Source organism: Gambusia affinis, linkage group LG19 (genome assembly GCF_019740435.1).
Source record: "Gambusia affinis linkage group LG19, SWU_Gaff_1.0, whole genome shotgun sequence".
Taxonomy (NCBI): domain Eukaryota; kingdom Metazoa; phylum Chordata; class Actinopteri; order Cyprinodontiformes; family Poeciliidae; genus Gambusia; species Gambusia affinis.
Window position 1 is genome coordinate 11008951 of NC_057886.1, and position 22164 is coordinate 11031114.

A 22164-nucleotide genomic window follows, 5' to 3' on the forward strand; every position below is an offset into this window, starting at 1 on the left:
CTTCATTCAGGAAATTAGCTGAAATGTAAGTGTGTCTGTATTTTAGTGCAGTTGTGTGTTTATGGACACAACCCAAAACAACTGTGAAGTAATTTTTTTTTTTTTTTTTTTGTTGGGGGACAGAAACATTATCTAACTGTTTTGGAGGAGAGCTTGGTGTAAAGATATCCAAATCTAAACCCTAAACTGAGTAAGTCTTGAGAAAATAAACTAGAATAATTTTCCCAAAAAGTAGTGGAAACATTGAGTGACTGTGCCTATGTGTTGTTATGAGGGTGTCACATGCATACAGCTCTCTGGGAAAAGCGGAAGTTATTCCTCGAATGTGAGGAGTTTTAGCAACAGTCAAAATGAGCCTCCATCAGTGTTTTGAAAACAGATTGTGGAGCCTCAAAAGCAAATTGGGCTTTCTGGATAAATTAAGAGTCAGAAAGCTGATCCTCCATATGTTTCTAAGTGTTAATGATTGCCACAGAGATTTTACAGGCTCAACGCCCTGTAATTATTAGAAAGACGGGCTGTGTAAGAGCATCTCCTGCTGGCAGCTAGAGGTATTGCAGAAGTTAAGTAACCTGAACAGAGAGCTGTGCAAAACTAAAGAAGAAAAAAAAAAACTAAAAATTTTTAGTTTTTTTTAAAATAGAACAAAACCAAACACAATCAGTTAATGGGGGGGATGGGTGAACTTCGACATGCTATTAATTTGTTGCTAGAACAAGAGCAATATTTGAATTAGTATTGAAAGATAAGCAATTCATGTTCACTTCACTATATACAAGATATGACTGAAGACCTTTGGAAACCACTGGGCGTGGTTGGTAGGCATGGCTTTTAAGGATACCCAGCCGATCAAAACAAGTACTATGGCCACATTTCCTGTTACAGCTTTCAACTAAAAGATCTGGTTTCATTAACCAGGAAACAGAAACTCTGAGGAAGTCAAATCAGCTGAACACAAAACACAGAGCTCAGACAAACATCGGTCTACAGCACTGTCAGGTGGGTAAGCTTTCTTATTCAAATAAGAAAATGTTTTAGAAAAGGCAAAAATTTAGTAAGCTTAAGCATATCTTTAATATTCAAAGGAGAAATGTATTGTGTAATTCTACATCTATATTTGAAAGATGTAATCTTTTGACCAGGAAATGAATTATTTTTGTGTAAACAGTGACATGTCAGAAGGTGTTGCTGAGTATAAGGAATACTGCAACAGTAAAAAGGGCATTTTAAATTCCTAATATAAATTCACATTTTATTGTAGTAGCATTATCTCACAATGAAAAGACTTATCTGTTCAATGAAGTCAGCAATATCGTAATTATTAACACCCCCAAGGACCATTTTCTATGAGTGTATTTTGAGATGTCCTCTTTATTAATAATTTACTAACAGTGGAGCATTGGTAGCACTGTTGCCTTGCAGCAAGATGGTCACACAGTCCAAAAACATGACTGTCAGGTTAACTGGTCTCTCTAAATTCTCCTTGGGTGCGAGTGTGTGCATGCATGGTTGTTTGTCCTGTCCGTCTCTGTGTTGCCCTGCGATGGACTGGTGACCTGTCTCTTGCCTGAAATGTCTTGCTGCAGCTGGACACCGGCACCCCTCCCGACCCCTATAGGGACAAGGGTGTAAGAAAATGGATGGATGGATGGATGGATAGTAATTTATCTATTTAGGTCATAGGTGTCTAACTCTGGCCCGCGGCCTGCAGTGTAATTATATTTGGCCCACGGGGCAATTTAAAATTAATATTAGAGCCGGCCCGCCGGTATTATACGGTGGTAACGCTGTGACGCCGCATTCACCGCTTAGACTACAAATCCCATAATGCTCTGCTGTTTTTTGGCGTGTCAATCAGGACAGAGGCAGACACGCCTCCTCCTCTGTGCCAGTAGCATTTATGGTAACGGACACAGATGTATTAGGAAGGTGGTGATCCGTCTACTTGCGCATTCCTTCGGTTGACAGCCCCGGCGCACCCCGCATCCCCTCTCCTCCAAATCACACTGCGACCTCAAACTACAGCTGTCACTGTGTTACCCTACCAAAAAATGGCGAAAAGAAAGGCAGGAAATAGAACTTTTCTGGACAGGTGGGAGACAGAATATCTGTTTACATATGTAAACAACAGACCTGTTTGTCTTGTTTGTGGAGCCAACGTGTCAGTAACTAAGGAGTACAACATTAGATGACACTATGAAACGAAACACCAGGACAAATATAAGGACTTGGACCCCTCTCAAAGGAGCCAGAAAGTAAAGGAGATGAAAAGAGATTTGGTTTCACAACAGAAAATGTTCACAAAAGCCACAACACAAAGTGAAGCTGCTGTAAAGGCAAGTTATATTGTGGCAGAAGAAATTATTCATAATTATGTTATTTTATTTTCAAATTTATTAGCCTGTGTACGAAGCTAATTTTGACATTTACCTCAGAAAGGAGGCATTCAATTTTTATTAAAATTTTATTTAATATGCCATTGATATGTTTTATTATTTTTTTTAGTAACTCAATTTTGCACACCTGCACTTTTAAGTTATATAAGCCTTGCTTGTTCAATATTTATTGTTAAATCAAAACTTGTTTGGGTCCATATTAAAAGATTCATTTGTTCAACCTTGGCCCGCGGCTTTGTTCAATTTAAAATTATGGCCCACTGTGTATTTGAGTTTGACACCCCTGATTTAGGTTGATCAGAGTTTCTAGGAATGTCTAACTAGAAATCTATAACTTTATGTTTCTATGAATATGACAAAGATTAATTTCTTTTAACTTCTCCTGGATAACGATGCATATTTATCTCACTATCAAACTGAGAAGGCTTAATGAAATAATCACACTGTTAGAGAAATGAATAGGTTAACAGGTTTTTATAAACAAACTATGTATACTATCTGCATGCCACCTAGTTGTTTGGAAAGCCAGAGAAGTCTTTTTGAATCTGATCAAAAACGTTAACACATGGAGCTTGCTAAAGTCTACTGGGAGTTTAACTGGAACCATGTGTTTTAGTCAGATGAGCTTCAGCTTTCCAGCAACAAAATCTCCAGGTGGGCTTGGTAATAAAACGCAGCAGAATAATGTGAGAAAAGCTTGATGTATATTGTTGAGTATGGTGCAGGATATTTGATACTGTGAGCATGTAGTCCACTTTGGGAATGGCTAAAGAGCTGTTTATGTGTCCTTAAACCACCTGAGACATACAAAAGGACTAAGTGGTTGCTAAAGCCAGTGTCCGGGGTGATTTTGTTAAAAAAAAAAAAAAAAAAGACAAAAAAAACTAAAGGTTTTATTTTTTTAAAGGTTTTCCTTGCATAATTGTGCTAGACAAAATAATTTAAAAAAAATTAAGCGGGGAAAAAAAAGCTTACCATTATTTTTAAAAAGTATAAGATCAATTCAGAACCTAGAACATTAATTTTCTAATACCTTTCTCAGTGAAATTGATTCTTATTGCTCAATACAAGTTAAATAAAGTTATGGTAAAAACAAATATCTTCTAAATCATTAGCGAGCAATTCCAAGACAGGAAAAAAAAGGTGTCTTTTCAGTGAAAATAATAAGACAAAATTTTCAAAAAGTGTATGCAATGATATTTTATGATAAAGGTTTAGTAATTTCTAACTATTCCTACAGGATGGGGAAGTTCTCAGGAACAAGTCCAGGTCTGTGTGTGGCTCTGCTACTTCTCCTGACCTCAGCATCAGCAGTCCAAGTCCTCAATACCATCAATGACCTGAAGAAACTCAACTTTGGCTTGTCTGTGCCAAAACACAGTCTTTTGCTCCTGCACTGGTTTTCCAATGAAGTTGACATTGACAATAACAATATTATAAGGCTAACCTTTGACCCTGATGAAGGCGATTACGGCTCACATCACTATGGAAACTATGAAAGGCTTTTGGATCCATTGCCTCGTGGAAATGTCAGATATCGATACTTTACTGTTGGTAATCTCAATCAAAATTCGTCATCTGATCTCCCATCTTACGTTGTCCATCCGCGAATTGAATATGAGGGGAGAAACAGAGATCGGATCATATTCAGAGTAAGGGAGCAGAATGTCGGACGGCAGGCTGGGCATGTAATAGACAGAGTCTACATCACGCAGCATTTTGAGACATCAGATAATCAAGGGACAAGGTATGATCCAGACCATACATACCAGATCACTACCAGCCTTCTGAGACAGATCACTCAATTTTCTGTGGAAGAGGATGACTTGAACACACTGACAAACCTCAGAGATAACTTCAGAAGCAATGCCGATTATTCCCAACTGAGGGAGATTAGAAACGTGTGGGGTGACCTTGCTTGTCTGGGCTTATTCTTGTTTATTGTAATTCAGGAAAAGTACTGCTCTTACCAGCAATCCAACAACAAACGTCAGTCTTCTGTGAGAAGAAACACACAACCTGATTATGTTGTCAGCATCCCAGAAAGCAGACCAAGCAGACCAAATAGAAGCTCAGAGGTGTCCATAAGAATCCCTCATCATTACAGTAATGATATGACGCTTCAGGTGGTGACAAATTCAAAAGGAAGAGCCAGAATAATTTGGAGAAATGTTCCAGTGAATAACTACAAAAGCGGTTTGATGGTTGCACTTTATAGGAGCGATGAGGATGAGGAACCACTGACTTATAAGTCTGTTAGAGTCACAAAATCAGGCACCTATGACACATCGGTACCACTGAATGAAGGCCTACAGGTCCGCCTTCATGAAGTGACAACAGTATGCTGCTTTTGGTCCCGTGCTGGAGAGGAGATACACAGAGGTCCAGAGTTTAAGAATCCCACAGCAGCCGTCAATATAGAAGGTTACCATGCAAGCCTGCAACTTTTCGCAAAGGATGGCAAAGCTTGTGCACGCTTATATGTGAAAACGTTTTTCACTGATTGGACATCTCAATTTAAAGACTCATGGGTAGGCTTTTACACATCTGCATATAAATCTACAAACAACTATGAATGGTGGCAGTGGCAATGGGCAAAGAAATTTGAACAGAACACTGATTTGCATGGCTATCCGGACACTGTTGTTTATGAGTATTGCTCTAATATGACGATTGCTCCAGGAGTCCAAGCAAGATTCATATTGAAAGATAATGCTGAGAAAGCACGTACCCCCTGCTGGCAATGAGAAAGACTGCATCAAATGCACTGAAGACTGTCTTGTTGAATGTCCTGAATGTATTGTATAAAGCTACATGTTATTTTCCCTGCTTTTTAAATCACTTTGGTCCTGGACAATCAAATAATCCCAAAGATGATCCTTAGGATCATTGCAATGGTTCAGAATATCAGGTGTTAATCAACATGCAGAATGCCAGACTGTACTCCAGATAAATTGTACTGTGTTTTAATAAAAGTGATGTAAAAAAAAGAAATCCACCAAATAAAGATAAATTCATTTCAGACAAGTGTCCTAGAAACATTGTGACGGAGCTTTCAGGCCTCTCTGACTAGATGCAAAAACAACTTATTTCCATCACTGTATTTGCTTGTGTGCCCACAAGTACAGAAGTGTGCAGAAGATCCAGCCACCAGATAAGTTTCATTCGTGCAATGTTATGTACAAATATGGCTTAAACAACTATATCTGTGGAACTAGAGGCTTTTGCCCTCGTTGAACATAATGTGCTCTGAGTGAAGCTTATAAAGGAGACACAACATTCTCCAACAGTGAGCGGCTGGTGAGAGCTATCTGAGGACTTATTACAGAAATAAAGAGTCCAAGTGATGTCAATAATGGTGAAGACATGGTTAAAATATTCAACCTGCATTGTGAAATACAAACATAATTACTCTCTCCTATACTACAATGTTGTTGTGCCATCTAAAGTCCAGTTGCAAGAAAAAGCTTCTCTTTTTTTTTTAAAGAAAAACTGACCTCTTTAATTACCGTTTACGTAAGCACAGAAAAGAAGAGAAGATAGGTAAGTAAACAGACAGGTGTAAATTAGCTGGTAGCAACGCTACTTTATTTACTAATTAAGCTACTTTTAAAAGGCAAGTGGTCGCATAGAATTTAATTTAGGGATGTTGCAATGAAATGGATTTTAAAATATGAAAGGTGAACTTGAACATCAGTATCTGTGTGTAAGACTTTCTCTAATTTTTCTTGCTGATTGACAATGTTTATCATTCTTTAAAGTGGACAGGTTTAGTAACAAATTGTCTTCATAGTTTGAATTCCGCCAACAATGGCACTCATATGTTTTGCACCCAATAAAGTAGCTATATAAAAAAAATGTAAATCTCTTAAAGTAGCAATGAAACAAAAGTAGAATATTAATATGTCATAGTGCTTTAATAGTGGGTATTTGCATCAAGGTTTCAAATAAATCCAATGTGAATTTAATGATATGTCTTACACTAATCTCTTTGCGCAACAACAATACTTAAAGACTATTTACTTGCAGCCAAGAAACAATTCCTAATTATAAGCAAGTGCAGTTTTTATTCCATTTACTGAAAATAAAACCAAAAACCTACAATTTCCATTTCTGACTCAACCACTCAGATCTGGAGAAAAAAATCCCATCAATATGTCACATTCAGTAAATTACAATATGCGATATAATGTGGCTCGTTTGTCAGATAAAAGTATCTTTTGTAAATAACTTCTAGGAAAGTATTAAACATACTTTACAATAACCCCACATTTCTATACAAGATAAATGTTTTTCAATAGTCCAATATATTTTTAATATGAAATCAAGTTTGAGCAGAACAGCATTCCTTTCTCGATGATTTAGTTTTCCATTATTACGCATCAGACTTTCCAACCTGTCGTAAATTTGTCTGATACGTCACTTCAGTTTTGTTTCCTATGAAACAACAACTAAGACAAACACACTGTTCCGTTCAAACACACACAGATCACAGTTCTGACAACAGCTGATTGTACAGGTAAGCTCTTTAAGCTACTGATTTAAAAATGCTGATCGAAACCTTTTGCTAGATGTAATTAGTAAGTATGACTATTATAAATAAAGAAAAATTATTTAATAGAAAATGCATCTTTTTTTCTGGTAAATTTGATCTTGACTAAAACTACATAACTTTCAAATTCCCTCAAAACTGTTAAATATAAGTAGCATCAGTTTGACAGAATAAAGGGGTTCACAAATTATGATACAGAAAGTGAAAACTCAATATTTGACTTTAAGTCAACAACTTTCACATTAAAATCATTTGCATGTCACTTCAGTTGAATGTGTACAAAAAAAATAAGTTCATAGAGAATTTCTACAAGGATTGCTCAATGTTAGGAAAATATGTAATTGCTATGCTATCGCTAATAATGTGGAAAACTATATTGATTATGATTATCAACATTATTCTAAATAATTTCTTATTCTAAAACATTTCCCCAGCAGCTCTGATCTGATGTATATTTTTTGTTGTAGATATGCTGATATCTACTACAAAAAATATACATCTGGTCTGGGTCCCTGAGCACAACTGGAGTCAATCAAAATGGCCTGATACATTGTTGATGTGTAAAATTAATGCCTGAAAGATGGAGTATAGCTCAAAACTGTTTTTGCAGTTCTATATTTAGCCTAGGTAAAATAACCAGCCAAACCAGTTTCTTTGCCGATTGCTCTCTGTAGCTTAGTAAGCTCGTCAATAAATTCTTAGCTTGGCCTACTGCTTAAAACAAAAATGCTCAGGATTAATTGTCAGTATCTCAAAGGCCAGTTGGATGTTTGAACATAATACAATAGAAATACAGGTAAATGCAGTTGAAACAAGAATTTTGTCTCACCGTCATAAATGTTGAGATATTTATGATGCCTGGATGTTGCCTTTATGTTGGCATCAAACTGACCGTGCCTTAATGCCTTGAAGGATGTTTATAATGTTTTTTTTATTGAACATCATTTTATAATTTCAAATGTATCATTTGACAAATAAACAGCATTTCGCTGGTGGAAATGAGCTCCAGAATCAGACCAAATTTTTTAATTTTTATGTCAGAATAACAAACTGGTAGTTTACTATACAATTAGGCAGAAGCTGCTGTCATTGTTCAACCTAAGTCTCAGTCCGTCATGCAGTTTTATGACATAGACATCAATAAACCTGTATCACTGTTAACAATGAGAATTCAAGTGCAGTAGCCATTGTTCAACCTAAGGCCCGTATTGACTGTTTTATGCTAAATATTGCGGAACTAAGCACATTTACAGAAAAAATTTCAACATTTTCATATTTAAGAAACAATTGACAGTTTATCAGCAAAAAAAGTAGGTTTGGAGATGAGTAGCACTAACTTAGAAAGTGAGAACAAAAGGTCTATGTCAACATCTGGTACCAATTGTCTTGTGTGACAGTATCAATTGTGATAACCTCACATTTTGTCTTACCTTCAGGATATTACACATTGTAATCTGTGTGAAATTTGTATTTGAAAAGAGGTGGGACTCCAGTCAAAAGGTTAAATATCTTACAAATTTCATAATAACTGGAATATATTAACCAAAATACTAATTTTGAAAACATTGACTTTGTTGTGACAATAAGCTTTGCACTCAAGTAAATACATAGAATGGAAATGGACAGTATAGATGAAAACTGATGTTCTTAAATGTTTTTACAGGCACCGAGATGTTGAGAAAAATCACAAGCTTCTGTGTAGCTGTGTTGTTTACTCTAAGCTCAGTGGATGCAGCACAGAAACCACTGGACACCCTTGATGAGCTGAAAAAATGCCCCCTGTATACACAGACAAACATCTTAGAACTGCTTCGCTGGTTTGCTGATACAGTTAATTTTGAGAACAACATCGTCCAGCTGAACTTTGATCCATACTCTGATTTTGGGTCACATCGTTATAGAAATGACGAGAGAATATTGGCTCAACAACCCACAGGGTACCAATACTACACAGTTGGTAACATTAATCGAGGCACATCAAGACCCCTACCACCTTCTGTTGTTGACGCCCAGAGAGGGAGTACTGAATGGAACAAAGCTCGGATCATATTTCGAGTCAGAGAAAACGGACAGACAATTGACGAAGTCTACATCACTCAGCACTTCTCTAGAGGCTTTGGATCAACTTACGATCGAGATCACACATATAGGGTCACTACCAACCTTTTAAGAGCTCTAAGAAGTCAATCCACTTATGACATAGAATCGTCGGATGACAGTGTTATGACAGTATATTTTGGAAATGAATCGAATGCCAATACTCAGAGATATTCTTCTAACAGAGATGGTTACATGGGTCTTCATTCCACAAATTACAGAAACCAAGATGATTGTGACTGGCGATTATGTGGAAGTTTTGTTTGTCTTGTTTTCATTATCATCTGTATTGCTTTAAGGATTTACTTTGGCTTTGCAAGAAAATAGACAGGAGTAAGAAAAAAAAATTGAAAACGTAGTGCTTCAGATGGTAAGGAAAACTAATCTAATGTGATTGTAATCATTTCACAACATTTTTCTTTTTTTTTTAATTTTACTTTTCTATAGATACATTTGTCAGCAAAAATATTGCTAACAATAATAAATAATACAAAGAGTTTGATCATTTTGTATGTTTGCCATTGTCCACCTTTAAATCTTATTTTTGTCACAGGCTTTTACAGGTATGAAATATAGCTATGTAGCAGAGCACATTTAATAGAGACTATGTGTCAATTCATAGCTGCCAAGGTGATATTTTGTGAAACATCTCATGTTTAATGTACTTAAATAAGCCAAAATTTGCTTTTTTTTTTCAACTGTGTAAACTTTTTTGTTGTGTACAAATTTGAAGTCTTGACTCAGTGCTAGTTTTAAATCAAAATAACTGCTACTGCTGTATTGCAGAGGTATTGTAATTTGGCGATTGTTGTATATGGCAAAAAAACAAAAAACTAAATCATTTTATTGATGTATATTTAAATATAAGGATATGCAAACAAGATGTTAAGCCAAGTCAATTTAAATTGAATCTGCACATCTAGATGACTGACATTTATGCTACTGGAACACCTGAATTCAATCTTTTGGATAGGTGAGTGAATATCTTTGGCTATATAGTGTACCTCACATTTAGTGAGCAGTCTGTGTGGAAACTGTTCATTAAGCCATGGTGAAACAGTTCAGAGATCATGCCATCTTAAATTATGGAACATAAATTTAGTTAAGAGATAACTTAACTAAATTTAAGTTTAGTAGACCAAGTACATAATGTGTGTTTCTATATATGAATAAAAATGAGTTATGTTTCTGCAGTTCGCTTAAGAACTTGCATACAGTAACAGAAGCTAAATCTCTATGACAGGGAGTTTGTATGCTTTGCTTTGGAATGTGTTACTGTTCACATGTTTTAAATGAACCATTTGATTTGTATTGTTAAAAAAAAATAAAATAAAAAAAAATAAAAAAAAAAAAAGCAAGCAAAGCACTAAATTTACTGAAATTATTAAAAATCTTTTGAAAAATCATTGTCTTCCCATTTCTTAAAAATCCCTTAAATACAGATATACAAGTGCCCTATTTGGAAAGATAATGTCCTGAAAATAGAACGTGGAAACATTTTGAAAAGAATACTTTAAAATAATTCTTATTGAAGCCACTCCACTGGGCGGATGTTTGGTTTGCCAACACCTACAATAGGAATATAAGAGAAAAAAAAGTCACAATCACCTTCATGTCGTTTTACTTTTCTCAAAAGTAAACAGTAAAAGTAATCCCCTAATTTGCATTAAAAAAAGTAAACAGAAGTCCTCCTATAAAGAGTTTTTTTATTGCATTTTCATGGTGAACTTTACTCCAGGATTACTGTACAACTTGGGAGAAAACAAGTAAACTAGTTTGTTGGCACATCAACAACCTTGATCCCATTTAACAAAGGACCATCAAGGTTTTCTGAATACAGGAAGCATTTTTTGTAAGTAAAGCTACTACTACGTAGTTGCTATGGTAACTCAATGTAGCTTACGCAAGTTTCATGTTTCATGAAACAGAAATCTGAAAAAAGGAAAAGAAATCAAGCACTTCTCTCAGATTCAAATCAACTGGACATCTAAAGAAGCAGACTGCTGCAAAGGTAAGCTCGCCTAATTTCTGATTTCAGAAAGACAGTGAGTTACTCTCAACTGCAATAGAAATCTAGAAATACAAACATTCTAGAGATAAGTCAAAAAGATTTGGACATAAGCTGTTGTCTTAAATTTTACATCGCAACTAATGATACACATTCTTCCTTTTCAAAACTTCCTCTTTATGTAGCCACATTTGTGTACAAAGATACTTTCAAATAAAATCAATTAATTTGGTAATTCTTAACTACCGTTTAGAAATGTCTTTACTTATGCGGTTTAATTTAAAATAAAAATTTTGCTGGTGTTAAAAGAGCAAGTTTGTAAATTATTAAAATCAGATGTGCATTTCAATAACGAATAAATTGCGGATATTTGGAGAGACTTTTCTTTGCCAAATTTAGTGTATATTTATGGGAACACCTTTTTATATATCTTTCCCTTGTGAACAACGTTGTGGCATATTGTCCACCCAAAAATAATTATTTGATTAAATCTCTCTGCCATCGTCAGTACGGTAACCTAGAAATGCTTTACCACTGTGGCTTTTATTACTTACTAATCATTAAACTGAAAGCTAAACTTGTTTAACCATTTATGGAATCATAGTCAAAAGGCGTTGCCACCCTTTCCAGTTCTTGAAGTTTTAATTATTAAATTTTCACACAAGTGTTCAAAACCAAACATCCTAACTAAACATCGTTCAGGTCAGAATAAAAAAGCTTGTGAAATTTAAGCAAAACTCCATAACAAAAAGTCATAAAATGTATAAGACATTTTACACACGTGCTTTGACATAAACATGCATAAAGGGGTTGAGATTTTTTTAAGTGAACTTGCAGGCAAAAAGTCTTGATATAAATATAAGAACAAATGTCATGCATGAGTCTATCAAGTATCACGCATTCACAGACTGAACACTGAAAGCTCTAAATTGTCTTCACAGGAATTGAACATGTCAAGAGAAATCAGCTTCTGTGTAGCTGCGTGCTTTATTCTGACCTCGGTGTATGCTGCACAGAAATCTCTAAACTCCATCACTGATCTTATTGACTGCCACCTCTCAGAGCACACAAACATTTTAGAGCTACTACACTGGTTTGCCCATGAAGTGGACATTGATAACCACATCCGACTTACCTTTGACCCTACCTCTGAATTTGGCTCACATCATTATGGAAATTATGAAGACATGCTAGATCAACTGCCTTGGGGGTACCAATACTATACAATTGGCAATCTTTATGAAGACGATTCCGACTCGCTTCCATCCTACGTAAGAAATCCCCACAGGAGGAATATTGAGGACAACAACAAAGCTCGGATCATAATCAGAGTGAAAGAAGGACACTCGGGACCTCACCCTGGACAGATAATAGACCAGGTGTACATCACTCAGCACTTTGATACATCTGACAAAAGAACAAATTATGATCCAGATCATACATACAGAATCACACCCAGCCTTTTACACGCAATAAGACGGAGAAACATTACTGAAATTCAACAACTTGCCAGAAGGTACCATAGAGAAAATGCTTCTACCAGTCTACAAGGACATTCCACTCCAAACGTCCAAAAAGCCAATGAGGACTCCCTGAAGAAATTCTGGTTTGCCATTCTTGTGATCATTATTTTTGCTTTGTTCACATGTCTTCAGCATAACTTCAAATAAGACAATATTTCCAGACACTGAGCAGACCTGTAAATGTGATGTTTTGCAAAGAGAAAAAAGGCAAAAAAAATCCTAAATCCAAATAAAGAAAAGTGCGTGTAAATGTGTCATTTTTAGAATTTGGCTGCAGAACTATATTTTTGATAAAGGAATCAGTGCAAATTTTAGAAAAATGTGCTGTAAATGTAATTACTAGCTTTTAAAGAATTTGTGTGAAATGTTGCAATATGTTATGCAATTTAACATTTTTGCTATCATATTTTGCACTATACAGTTTTAGAATCTCTTAAGAATTTGTGTGAGGATTTGCAAACCTATATTAAAATTCTATTTTGAATCTGAAGAAATCACTACAACTTTCTGGATTTAATTACTTTTTTCAAGGCAATTAAGGTACTGAGGTACAACCAGTAAGGCAAGACTAATCAAGCCACTGCATGTTTGGAACACCACCTGGATCTTAACGAGAGACTATTCAAAATATAACAACTTTGTTTGTTTCCAAAAAATTAACAAAATCAGAATGAAGAAAATATTCCAGGAAAACAACTTGTACAACAAGAAGCTTGATATAAGCTGTATATTTTGTATAAGAGGTATTTTATGACAAGCTTAGTGTATCCATGATCATGCTCTACCTAACATGAAAAAATATGTGGTGTGAGCAAAAATACAGTTGGAGGTGATGTTAACAATGCAACATACAAACTTATTACATCTAGTTTTACATGATTTTAGACACTCTCCTGCACAACTTTGCAAAGTAAATAGTATTACTTAAGTACTTGCCTAAGTTTTATATGAAAGTTTTTACAATTTTCTATTCCTGACCAATTCAACAGTTGACTAAAGGTACCACAGATAAGTAAATGTTAATCTTTGTAGGGCACCAGAGCTTGCATGAAGACAGACTACATTAATAATATAGACAGCAATATGATTAAACACTTACTCAAATTCTGACACTTACTTTGCACTAGTGGAAAGATTTGGTTAATTATTTTTTTTCCAAAGCATATATATATCATATTACAAGTCAGAGAAGATAGACAAACAATTGACCAAGTCTATATCTATATGACTTATCTATAACAAGATAAGTCATAATGCTGACCAAGTCTATATCTATATGACTTATCTATAACAAGATAAGTCATAATGCTGACCAAGTCAGCATTATGACTTATCTGAAGGTCATGGGTCAATTTATGACCCAGGACACACATACAGAGTCACTACCAACCTCTTACAAGAACTCGGGAGACATCCCTTTAATGAAATCCAGAGACTTGCAAGAAGATTTCAAACAAGACACTCTGGAAACCAAGCAAAATCCAATTGCCAGGGACTTTCCTCCTCCAAACAGAACTTCACATGGCACACGAAACACTCACACATGCAGTACATGTCGTTGGATAGCCTGTGCTACAGTCTTCATTGTCATCATCATCATCGTCTTCGTTTTAGTGATTTACTTTGGTGCTGGGAGAAAATAAAAAAGAATTGAGAGAAGGAAGAGAGCTTACTCCCAGACACCTTTGAAATTTAGTTGCAAAAATCACACATTAGATCAGAAAAAGACTTTGACAGGTATAGTGCAATATAAAAGAAGAATATAAAAACTGGTTTAGTTAAATAGGTGTTTTCTTCTGTGTTTGGTTGGGAAAACTGGATGTAATTAAATAAAATAGATCACTATGATATCGGGAATTTGTCGCAGGTTAAAGAATGGATGCTTTGTGTCTCCAAAAGAAAAATGGAAACACTTTTAAAACCAGACAAAGTCTATATAATGAGTGATGTTTTCATGGTGGTGAAATAAAATACTTTGTTTCTAGGGAGTTCTTTTACTGAGTTCTTGAGTACTTTTACTTTCATTTACCAGTAAAATGAAACAGCCCAACGGAAGGACGGCGTGAACACTCCGTCCCTCGCGCTGCAACCTTTTCAAAATAGATGAGGAAAGATTTTTTTTATTTTTTTGAGAAGTGGTGCCACCCACTGAAACAAACGGATCGTCCCTTCAGGATTGCCTTTGAAAGCATTAACCAAACCACAGCTCCCGCTCAAACACACAGACCAGCGACCTGGGAGCACTCAACTCATGCAGGTGAGCTACTTTAATTAACATTAAAGTAGCAGGGTAAGACTCAGTTGAAGCTTCAGAGCATAGGCCGAAATCTGTAACTGGGTTTCAACTGTGTTCTCCCTGCAGGAAAAACTAAATTCTGACTCTTGTCTCGTCTTTGTGTCTGTGTTTAGGTAATTTAGACCTAACACGTTCTTATGAATAACTGTAAATAAGACAATATTTCTAGTCACTGAACAGAACTGTAAATGAGATGTTTTCCCAAAGGAAAAAAGATAGAAATTCCTAAACTGAAATAAAGAAAAGTGTGTGTAAATGTGAATTTGCCTGAAAAACTAAATTTGTGATAAAGAAATCAGTGTGAATTTTATATAAATGTGCTATAAATGTAATTACAAGCATTTAACAAATTTGTGTGACATGTTGCAAAATGTTTCTAAAATGTTTAAAAGTCCACTATCAAATTTTGCACTGTACAGTTTTCAGAGGCTATTCTCTTAAGAATTTGTGTGAAGATTTGGAAAATTGTATTAAATTTATATTTTAAATCTGAATAAATTACTACAACTTTCTGGATTTAACTACTTTTTCCAAGACAATTAAGGTACTGAGATGCAACCTGTAAGGCAAGACTAATCAAGCCACTGAGCATGTTTACCTTCTGCAGTTAATTCCCAGAAGTAATGTTTTATGGTTGTGGAATAAAATACTTTCTAGGGACTTTCGTTTCAACACATCAATAAGTTGCTATAATCTTGTGAGACATAACGTGTTAATGTGTTCATTTGTGTCACTCTTACTACATAGATGGCTTGTTTTAACTAACAAAGATATATGGATTGATTTGGGTCTGTGAAAAGGACCTGCATCAACATACTGCAATATGAAAATTTATCTTTCAAAATAAAATGTCTACAAGTAATTTAATTTTTTAGCAGTGTTTATTTTTAAAACGCTGCTAGATAAACATGAAGATGCAGTTTAAACTGCAAAAATGGAAAACAAAAAAAGCAACAGCTCTATTTTAGCAATACATTTCTTTAACCTTTAAAGAAATGGGTTTTGTTTGGTTTCAGTACAGTAGATGTTGGCTGAGTGAATAAACAACCATTCTCTATGTATGCATTTATGACACTAGACATATGAGTAAAGCGACCTCGGAGCGGTCATAATGAACTCCCAGGTCACTTTACCTGAGAGTTCACCATCAATAATGAATTCATACCATACCAATTCACTTAGTATGGTAGCTTTACCTGGGAGTTCAGTTTGATAGTGGCCTGGAAGTTCAGGTCACTATTAAACTGAACTCAATTAAGGTACTGAGATACAACCTGTAAGGCAAGACTAATTAAGCCACTGAACATGTTTGCCTTCTGCGGTAAATTCCCAGAAGAGTAACACTGGTTGTTACACCACCTGGATCATAACGAGAGACTATTCAAAATATAACAATTTGTTTCCAAATGGAAACATACCACCTTAAAAACAGGAAACACTCATAGATTAATTAAAAAATTTTGATAATCGCATGATCAGCTTTTTGTTTAATGTCTTACTTAGATAAAATAAACTTGAAACAAAAACACAATGAACAAAATGTTCCTAGAAAATAACTGACAGCAAGAATGTTCATATAAACTGTGCATCTGATATTAGAGGTATTTTATGACAAGGGTAGTATCCATGACCATGTTCTATCTAACACAACAAAAGCCTGCATTGTGTGAGCCAAAAACAGATCATGAGTTGGTGGTAGTGTTAAGAATGCAGAATACAAACTAATACATCCAGCTTTACAGAACATTCAAGTACTGTCCCCCACAACTTTGTAAAGTAAATGCTATTACTTCTGCAGATGCCTAAGTTTCATATGAAAGTTTCTACAATTTTCTCTTCCAGAAATTTAGCAGTTGGCAAAAGTTTACCCGGGAAATTTTTTGTGTGTTTTTATAGGGTACCAGAGATAAGTAAAAAGAACCATAATAATAAAGACGCAATATGATTAAACATTTTTGTACCATTCTAAAGTCATTTGGAAAATTTGGGTTCTCCTGCTTTTTTCACAAGATTCACATTTTATGCGATAGATTTCTGATTCAAAAATACAAAATATCAGTTGATCAGTTGTTTGTGCTGAAAGAAGAATTCAACCAACTTTCTCTCAAAACTAATTCTTTACTGAATCTAATGTACACCAAAAATAAAATAAAAACTTTACACAGACCCAGTTTGTTATAATATTGGCCATAACCTACTTAAAGCAGTTCATGTGGTGCATAAAGCTTAACACACAACCTGTTTATAAAGATCATGTATTTATTGTAAACTAGCTTAAAATGGTGTTTAAATTGTACGACTGATTAAGCTGTTCAGAAATGTAAGGTTTGTTCATGAACAATATCTGTGTATAAAATCAACATTTATAAATGAAAGTGGTGATATTAAGACACTGCCTAACAGCGCTAATAAGACCAAATTATTTTTGGAAGTTAGAAAATTCCTCTGAATTGCGATCCTCCACAAAACACAATAGGGGGAGGAGCAAACATATACTATAAAAGCATTTATAAGTGGTGCAATAACACTACCTTAAGGAAAGTAACAAACGACTGCTCTCTCTGAAGCCTGAATCAGAAACCGACTATTTATACAGGTAAGATCTTTGATTACTCATTGAACTGCACAAATTAAATCTGAAGACTGATGGAAATGCACTTTAATTATCAAATTTTAGTTCTGATAGATTTGACTAGACACTTCATGTTTTCAAAAAAACACAAGGGTCCATTGTGAAAATATAAACACATGTTAATTTTGACTGAGAAAGTTTATTTCAATGGTTGTTTAATTAATATAATAAAAGGTTAATAAAAAGCTAATAATGCAAGGTTAGCCATAAACCAAACCTGCTTGTTTTAGCAAAGATGTTGAGAAATATTTTGAATGCAATTCCAAAAATAAGTGGTTCGCAAAATGCAATAAAAGAGGGTCACCCGGAGACAACTTTCTGGAGTATTTCATTGTTACAAACCATCATTTGCAGCCACTGAATTTAGTACGAACATGAAATAATTTACAATAGTAACCTAACATTTCTCTCATATTTCTGACTGGAAAGACAAAGTTCATAATTGCTATACCGTTGATGTGCTGTCATGGAAAAACCGTCCCATAGTGGTTGCTAGATCTCTGATCAGATAGAAAAATATCCAGTTAAACCAGTTTTTATGCTTCTACATGACTGATCCCTACAGTTTACAAGGTGTCAGTGCACTGTTGCCATAAACTGATTTAACCAAAAATGTTACAAGTCAGTTGTTTTCATACACTAATGGTATACGTAGCATAGCCTTTAGAGGTACTCGGTGGAAATTTTGGCATCAACTATTTAGCTGTAATATAGTTAATATATTAACTATAATAAACCCCAAAGATAAAACAAAAAAGTCAAAAGTTAAATCCAGCTATATTTCTTCACTTTTTTGATTGTTTCATGCCCAACTCAAAGTACAGAATAGGGTCTCTGTGTGCTGACCACTGTCAACTCACACCTGTCAGGGGAACATTTTGATGCATATCCGCCTTCATATTTATATGCCACTTCTTTTCAAAACAAAAATTCACAAATAACATCGTTTCAGGCTTCGACTGGGACAGAGAACATTACGAAAATAAGAACAATATTTACACGTTTTTTGCAAATACTCCAAAACTATGACATGATTGGCATTGTGTTAAATTTGCCTGTGCAAATTTAACACAAGCAATAAATTTGCATTTAAATGCAAATACAGTGCATGTCTTTTTTATAACATACATCACACTAATAAGAACCGGTTCGCATATAAAGGTTGTAGAACTGTATTGTAAACTCAACTCTTACTGTATTTCAGAAAACATAGCAACAATATTTGATTTTCCAGACAGAGATGGAGGGAAGTGTTTTTTTAGTCATCACCGTCTTACTTTCATTTAGTTCTTCTGAAGGGTAAACTTGCACAATGCCGGAAAAAATCTCATGTGCCTTCATCAAATCATTATAAATGTTTAAGATTCTTTAGCCACAAACTAAACACAATATACCTGACACCAAACACACAACGTGCTTCTGAAACACATTAGATAGTTATTAAATATTCTTTGCATTCTGACACACCAACTGAGAAATGCATGAAGAATAAATCTGCTCAGCTTTGGAATTTCAACAGCCTTGAGCAACAGGTTCCAAAATAAAAGCTGCAAAACTGTATTTTGCAGGAAGTGGTAAGTTCCTCTTTAGATAACATTTTTTTTCTTTTTTTTTTTTTAGAATTGGTCCCACCCACTGTAACGAACTGTGTGGTTCATCCCTTCAGTCATATTTCATAGGACATTGTTGCCTTTGACGGCATTAAGCCAACCACAGATCCCTCTCACACACCCAGATGCACACCTGGCAGCATCTGCAGGTAAGCTACTTTAATTACTCAATAAAACAAATTCAGTCCTTACTGCAACAAACCCATAAATACAAATATTCTAAACATAAAGACTAATAAGATGTAATTGCTTTCCTGGTAATGTATTATTAAAACTAGTAAATTTCATAACTGCACACATTAGACTTCATCTCAATTCTTAAAAATCTCTATTATGATGATAATGGAATATTTTCAAACTTAGTGAGAAAAATGTTACATTGACCAAAATAAGACATAACTGTCACTCTTACCGTTTCTTAGAAGTATATAATAAGTATACTTTCGTGTACAAAAATGTCTTTTTTGCATAAAACAACGTTTAGCAGATATTTATAATTTGTTTTGTTATTTAAGGTAATACATTTCAGATTTACTTCAGATGTTTCATTCAGAGGGCTTAGCACAAGTCTACATATTATTCAAAGTATCTTATCAGAACCCAACATCTAAATGCAAAAAGCGAAAGGGAAAATATGCTTCAATTAAATCCATTATATTCTGGGGGTGGGGAGGTTCTACTCACTTTTTTCCCCTGAAATAAATTTAGGTAAATTCCAGGGGGAAAAGCTATTGATTTTGTGTCCAATATGTTTACACTAATTACTGTAGAAATGTAAAAAATTTATATTTTCTAACAAAGACAATTCAGTGACTCAAAATCTGAAATCTCTTCACAGAAACCAAAGATGTCTAGAAAAATGCCAAGTCTCTGTCTAGCTCTGCTCCTGACCCTCACCTCGGCGCAAGCAGCACAGAAAACTCTCTACTCCATCAGTGAAATAAAACATTGTGTTCCTCAGCCTACTAACATTTTAGAGCTGCTTTGCTGGTTTGCCAACACAGTCAGTATTGACAATCATGGTAACGTGAGGCTGACCTTTGAACCAGAATCTGATTATGGTTCACATCATTACGGGAATTTCGAAGGGATGTTGAATCCACTTCCTCGGGGGTACAAATACTACACAGTTGGAAATATTCGTAAAGACTTGTTAACACAGCTCCCTCCTTATGTACAAAACGCCAGAACTGGAACCATTGGATGGAACAGAGGTCGGATCATATTTAGTGCCACAGAAGCCAACGGTGGATGGAATATACAACAAATCTACATCACACAGCATAGCGGCACTTCTGTATATAATGGCACCAGTTATGACCCAATCCACACATACCAGGTCACTACCAACGTTTTACGAGAATTGAGAGGACGGTCCATTTCGGACATCCTACAGGGTCACACTGGTTCCCAGAGAAGCAACTTTCAAAACACATCTATTCGGCCACAAGCATTCTTCTACTACAATCAGAACCACGTAACTCGAGCTAACCCAACAACTGATGTAGATGATTTCTTTTGCAAATGTTGTGCTTGGCTGGCACTACTTTTTATTTTGCTGTTGTTTTTCCTAGGCAATGTAGGTAAATAAAATAAGGTTGATACAATGTATCTGATTGCGATTATTCAAATAGTCAACTAATTTAGTAATTGAATAATCTCTAACTGGAATATGCAAACCCTTAAACATGGCGTCCGCTTAAAAAAAAACAGCAGCCACACTGCAGTAACTAAGCCAAAATCTTTTCAAAAATAGGTACATTTTTGAATTTAAAGTGAAAAATCTGTTTTTGCTTGACGATATGGAGTACCCAGAACTGAAGTGGCAATTTTATTTTCACCAGCTTCAAACTCTGTAAAAAAATAGAAAAAGAAAAATCTTTTCAGCACATTTTGCTATCCAATTATTAATTGGTTATTCAAATAAATAAACTCATTAGACCTAGACTGTTCATGTTATGTCGAGCAGAAAGGGCTGAGCTTTCTGCATATTGATGTTTGAATTTTTTGATATTAAAATTTTTTTTTTTTGTTGATGTAAATGATTAGCCACACACTAGAGAAATGCTTATTACATTTTTGTCTAACATGTTTATTCTGCTACTTAAAAATTAATTGATTTTTTTTTTGTTGATTTGCACATTTAATGAGCAAATAAACAAAAAATCCAATGGGATTAAAAATCTGCAGAATGTGACAATTATTTTTAATGTGTATAGTTGTTAGAGTTGTTGAGATTGAAAAGCGTGGCAAAACATAGAGCATGTGACCCATGTACATGCTCTACATGGCATGTACATGTAGAGAGGGCCCAATATTAATGGAGAGCTGCCATCTTAAAGTGGCTCCAATCTCAAATCTGCTTTCATGTGAATGCTGTTTCGTAAATCTTCAAACTAGAATTTTTCCTCCGGTCCTCGATTTGGCCATTGCAGGTTCGAGTCCCGGTCTGTTAATCTTTTCTGTATGTCCTCTGCCTCTCTCACAATCCACTTTCCTGTCAACTCACTGTCAAATAAAGGCCATTAGGACAAAAAAAATCCTTAAAAAAAAGATGAAAGATTGAAAATGGATGTGAAATGCCACTATTGTTGTGTGTTATTGTGTATTGTTGGAACTGTGTTTGTTTAATTAAGAGATGTGTGCTTTCCCCTTCCCAATGTAAACTGGAAACAATAAAATAAAGGTAACCAGGTATGTTACGTGCTCATGTTTGTGTGTGCCAGTTAAAATTACAAAATGTGGGGATGTGCTGTGGTCCTCGACACGGCCGTCGCAGGTTCAATGCCCAGCCTGGTGACCTTTGCTGCATGTCTTACCCCTTTTCTCATTACCCACTTTCCTGTCAATTAACTATCAAATAAAGGCCACTAGAGCCAATAAAACCTTACTTTTTTTTTTTATTAAAAAACAAAACACAAAAAGAACACACAAAATGTGACAGTCAGCTAGAACAAATACTTGTATGTCAACAACTGTCATAAATTTTATTTTAATTAATAGATCTGTCACAAAGTGGTGAGTTTTCTTTTCAGTTTTATTTACCAGAA

The 22164-nt window shown here is 35.0% G+C and overlaps 2 protein-coding genes across 5 annotated transcripts in view; one reads left to right on the forward strand and one right to left on the reverse strand.

Moving 5' to 3' along the window:
• LOC122822449 (septin-9-like) overlaps positions 1-22164 on the reverse strand; it is a 95520-nt gene that overhangs the window by 26694 nt on the left and 46662 nt on the right. The window lies entirely within an intron of this gene.
• Positions 885-5420, forward strand: LOC122822450. Its single transcript, XM_044101137.1, has 2 exons — positions 885-999; positions 3637-5420. Exon 2 carries the CDS (start codon positions 3638-3640, stop codon positions 5141-5143), a length of 1506 nt encoding a protein of 501 aa, XP_043957072.1. The 5' UTR covers positions 885-999; position 3637; the 3' UTR covers positions 5144-5420.

Coding starts and splice junctions, on each gene's coding strand:
- LOC122822450 (XM_044101137.1), top strand. CDS start 3,638: ATGGGGAAGTTCTCAGGAACAAGTCCAGGTCTGTGTGTGGCTCTGCTA.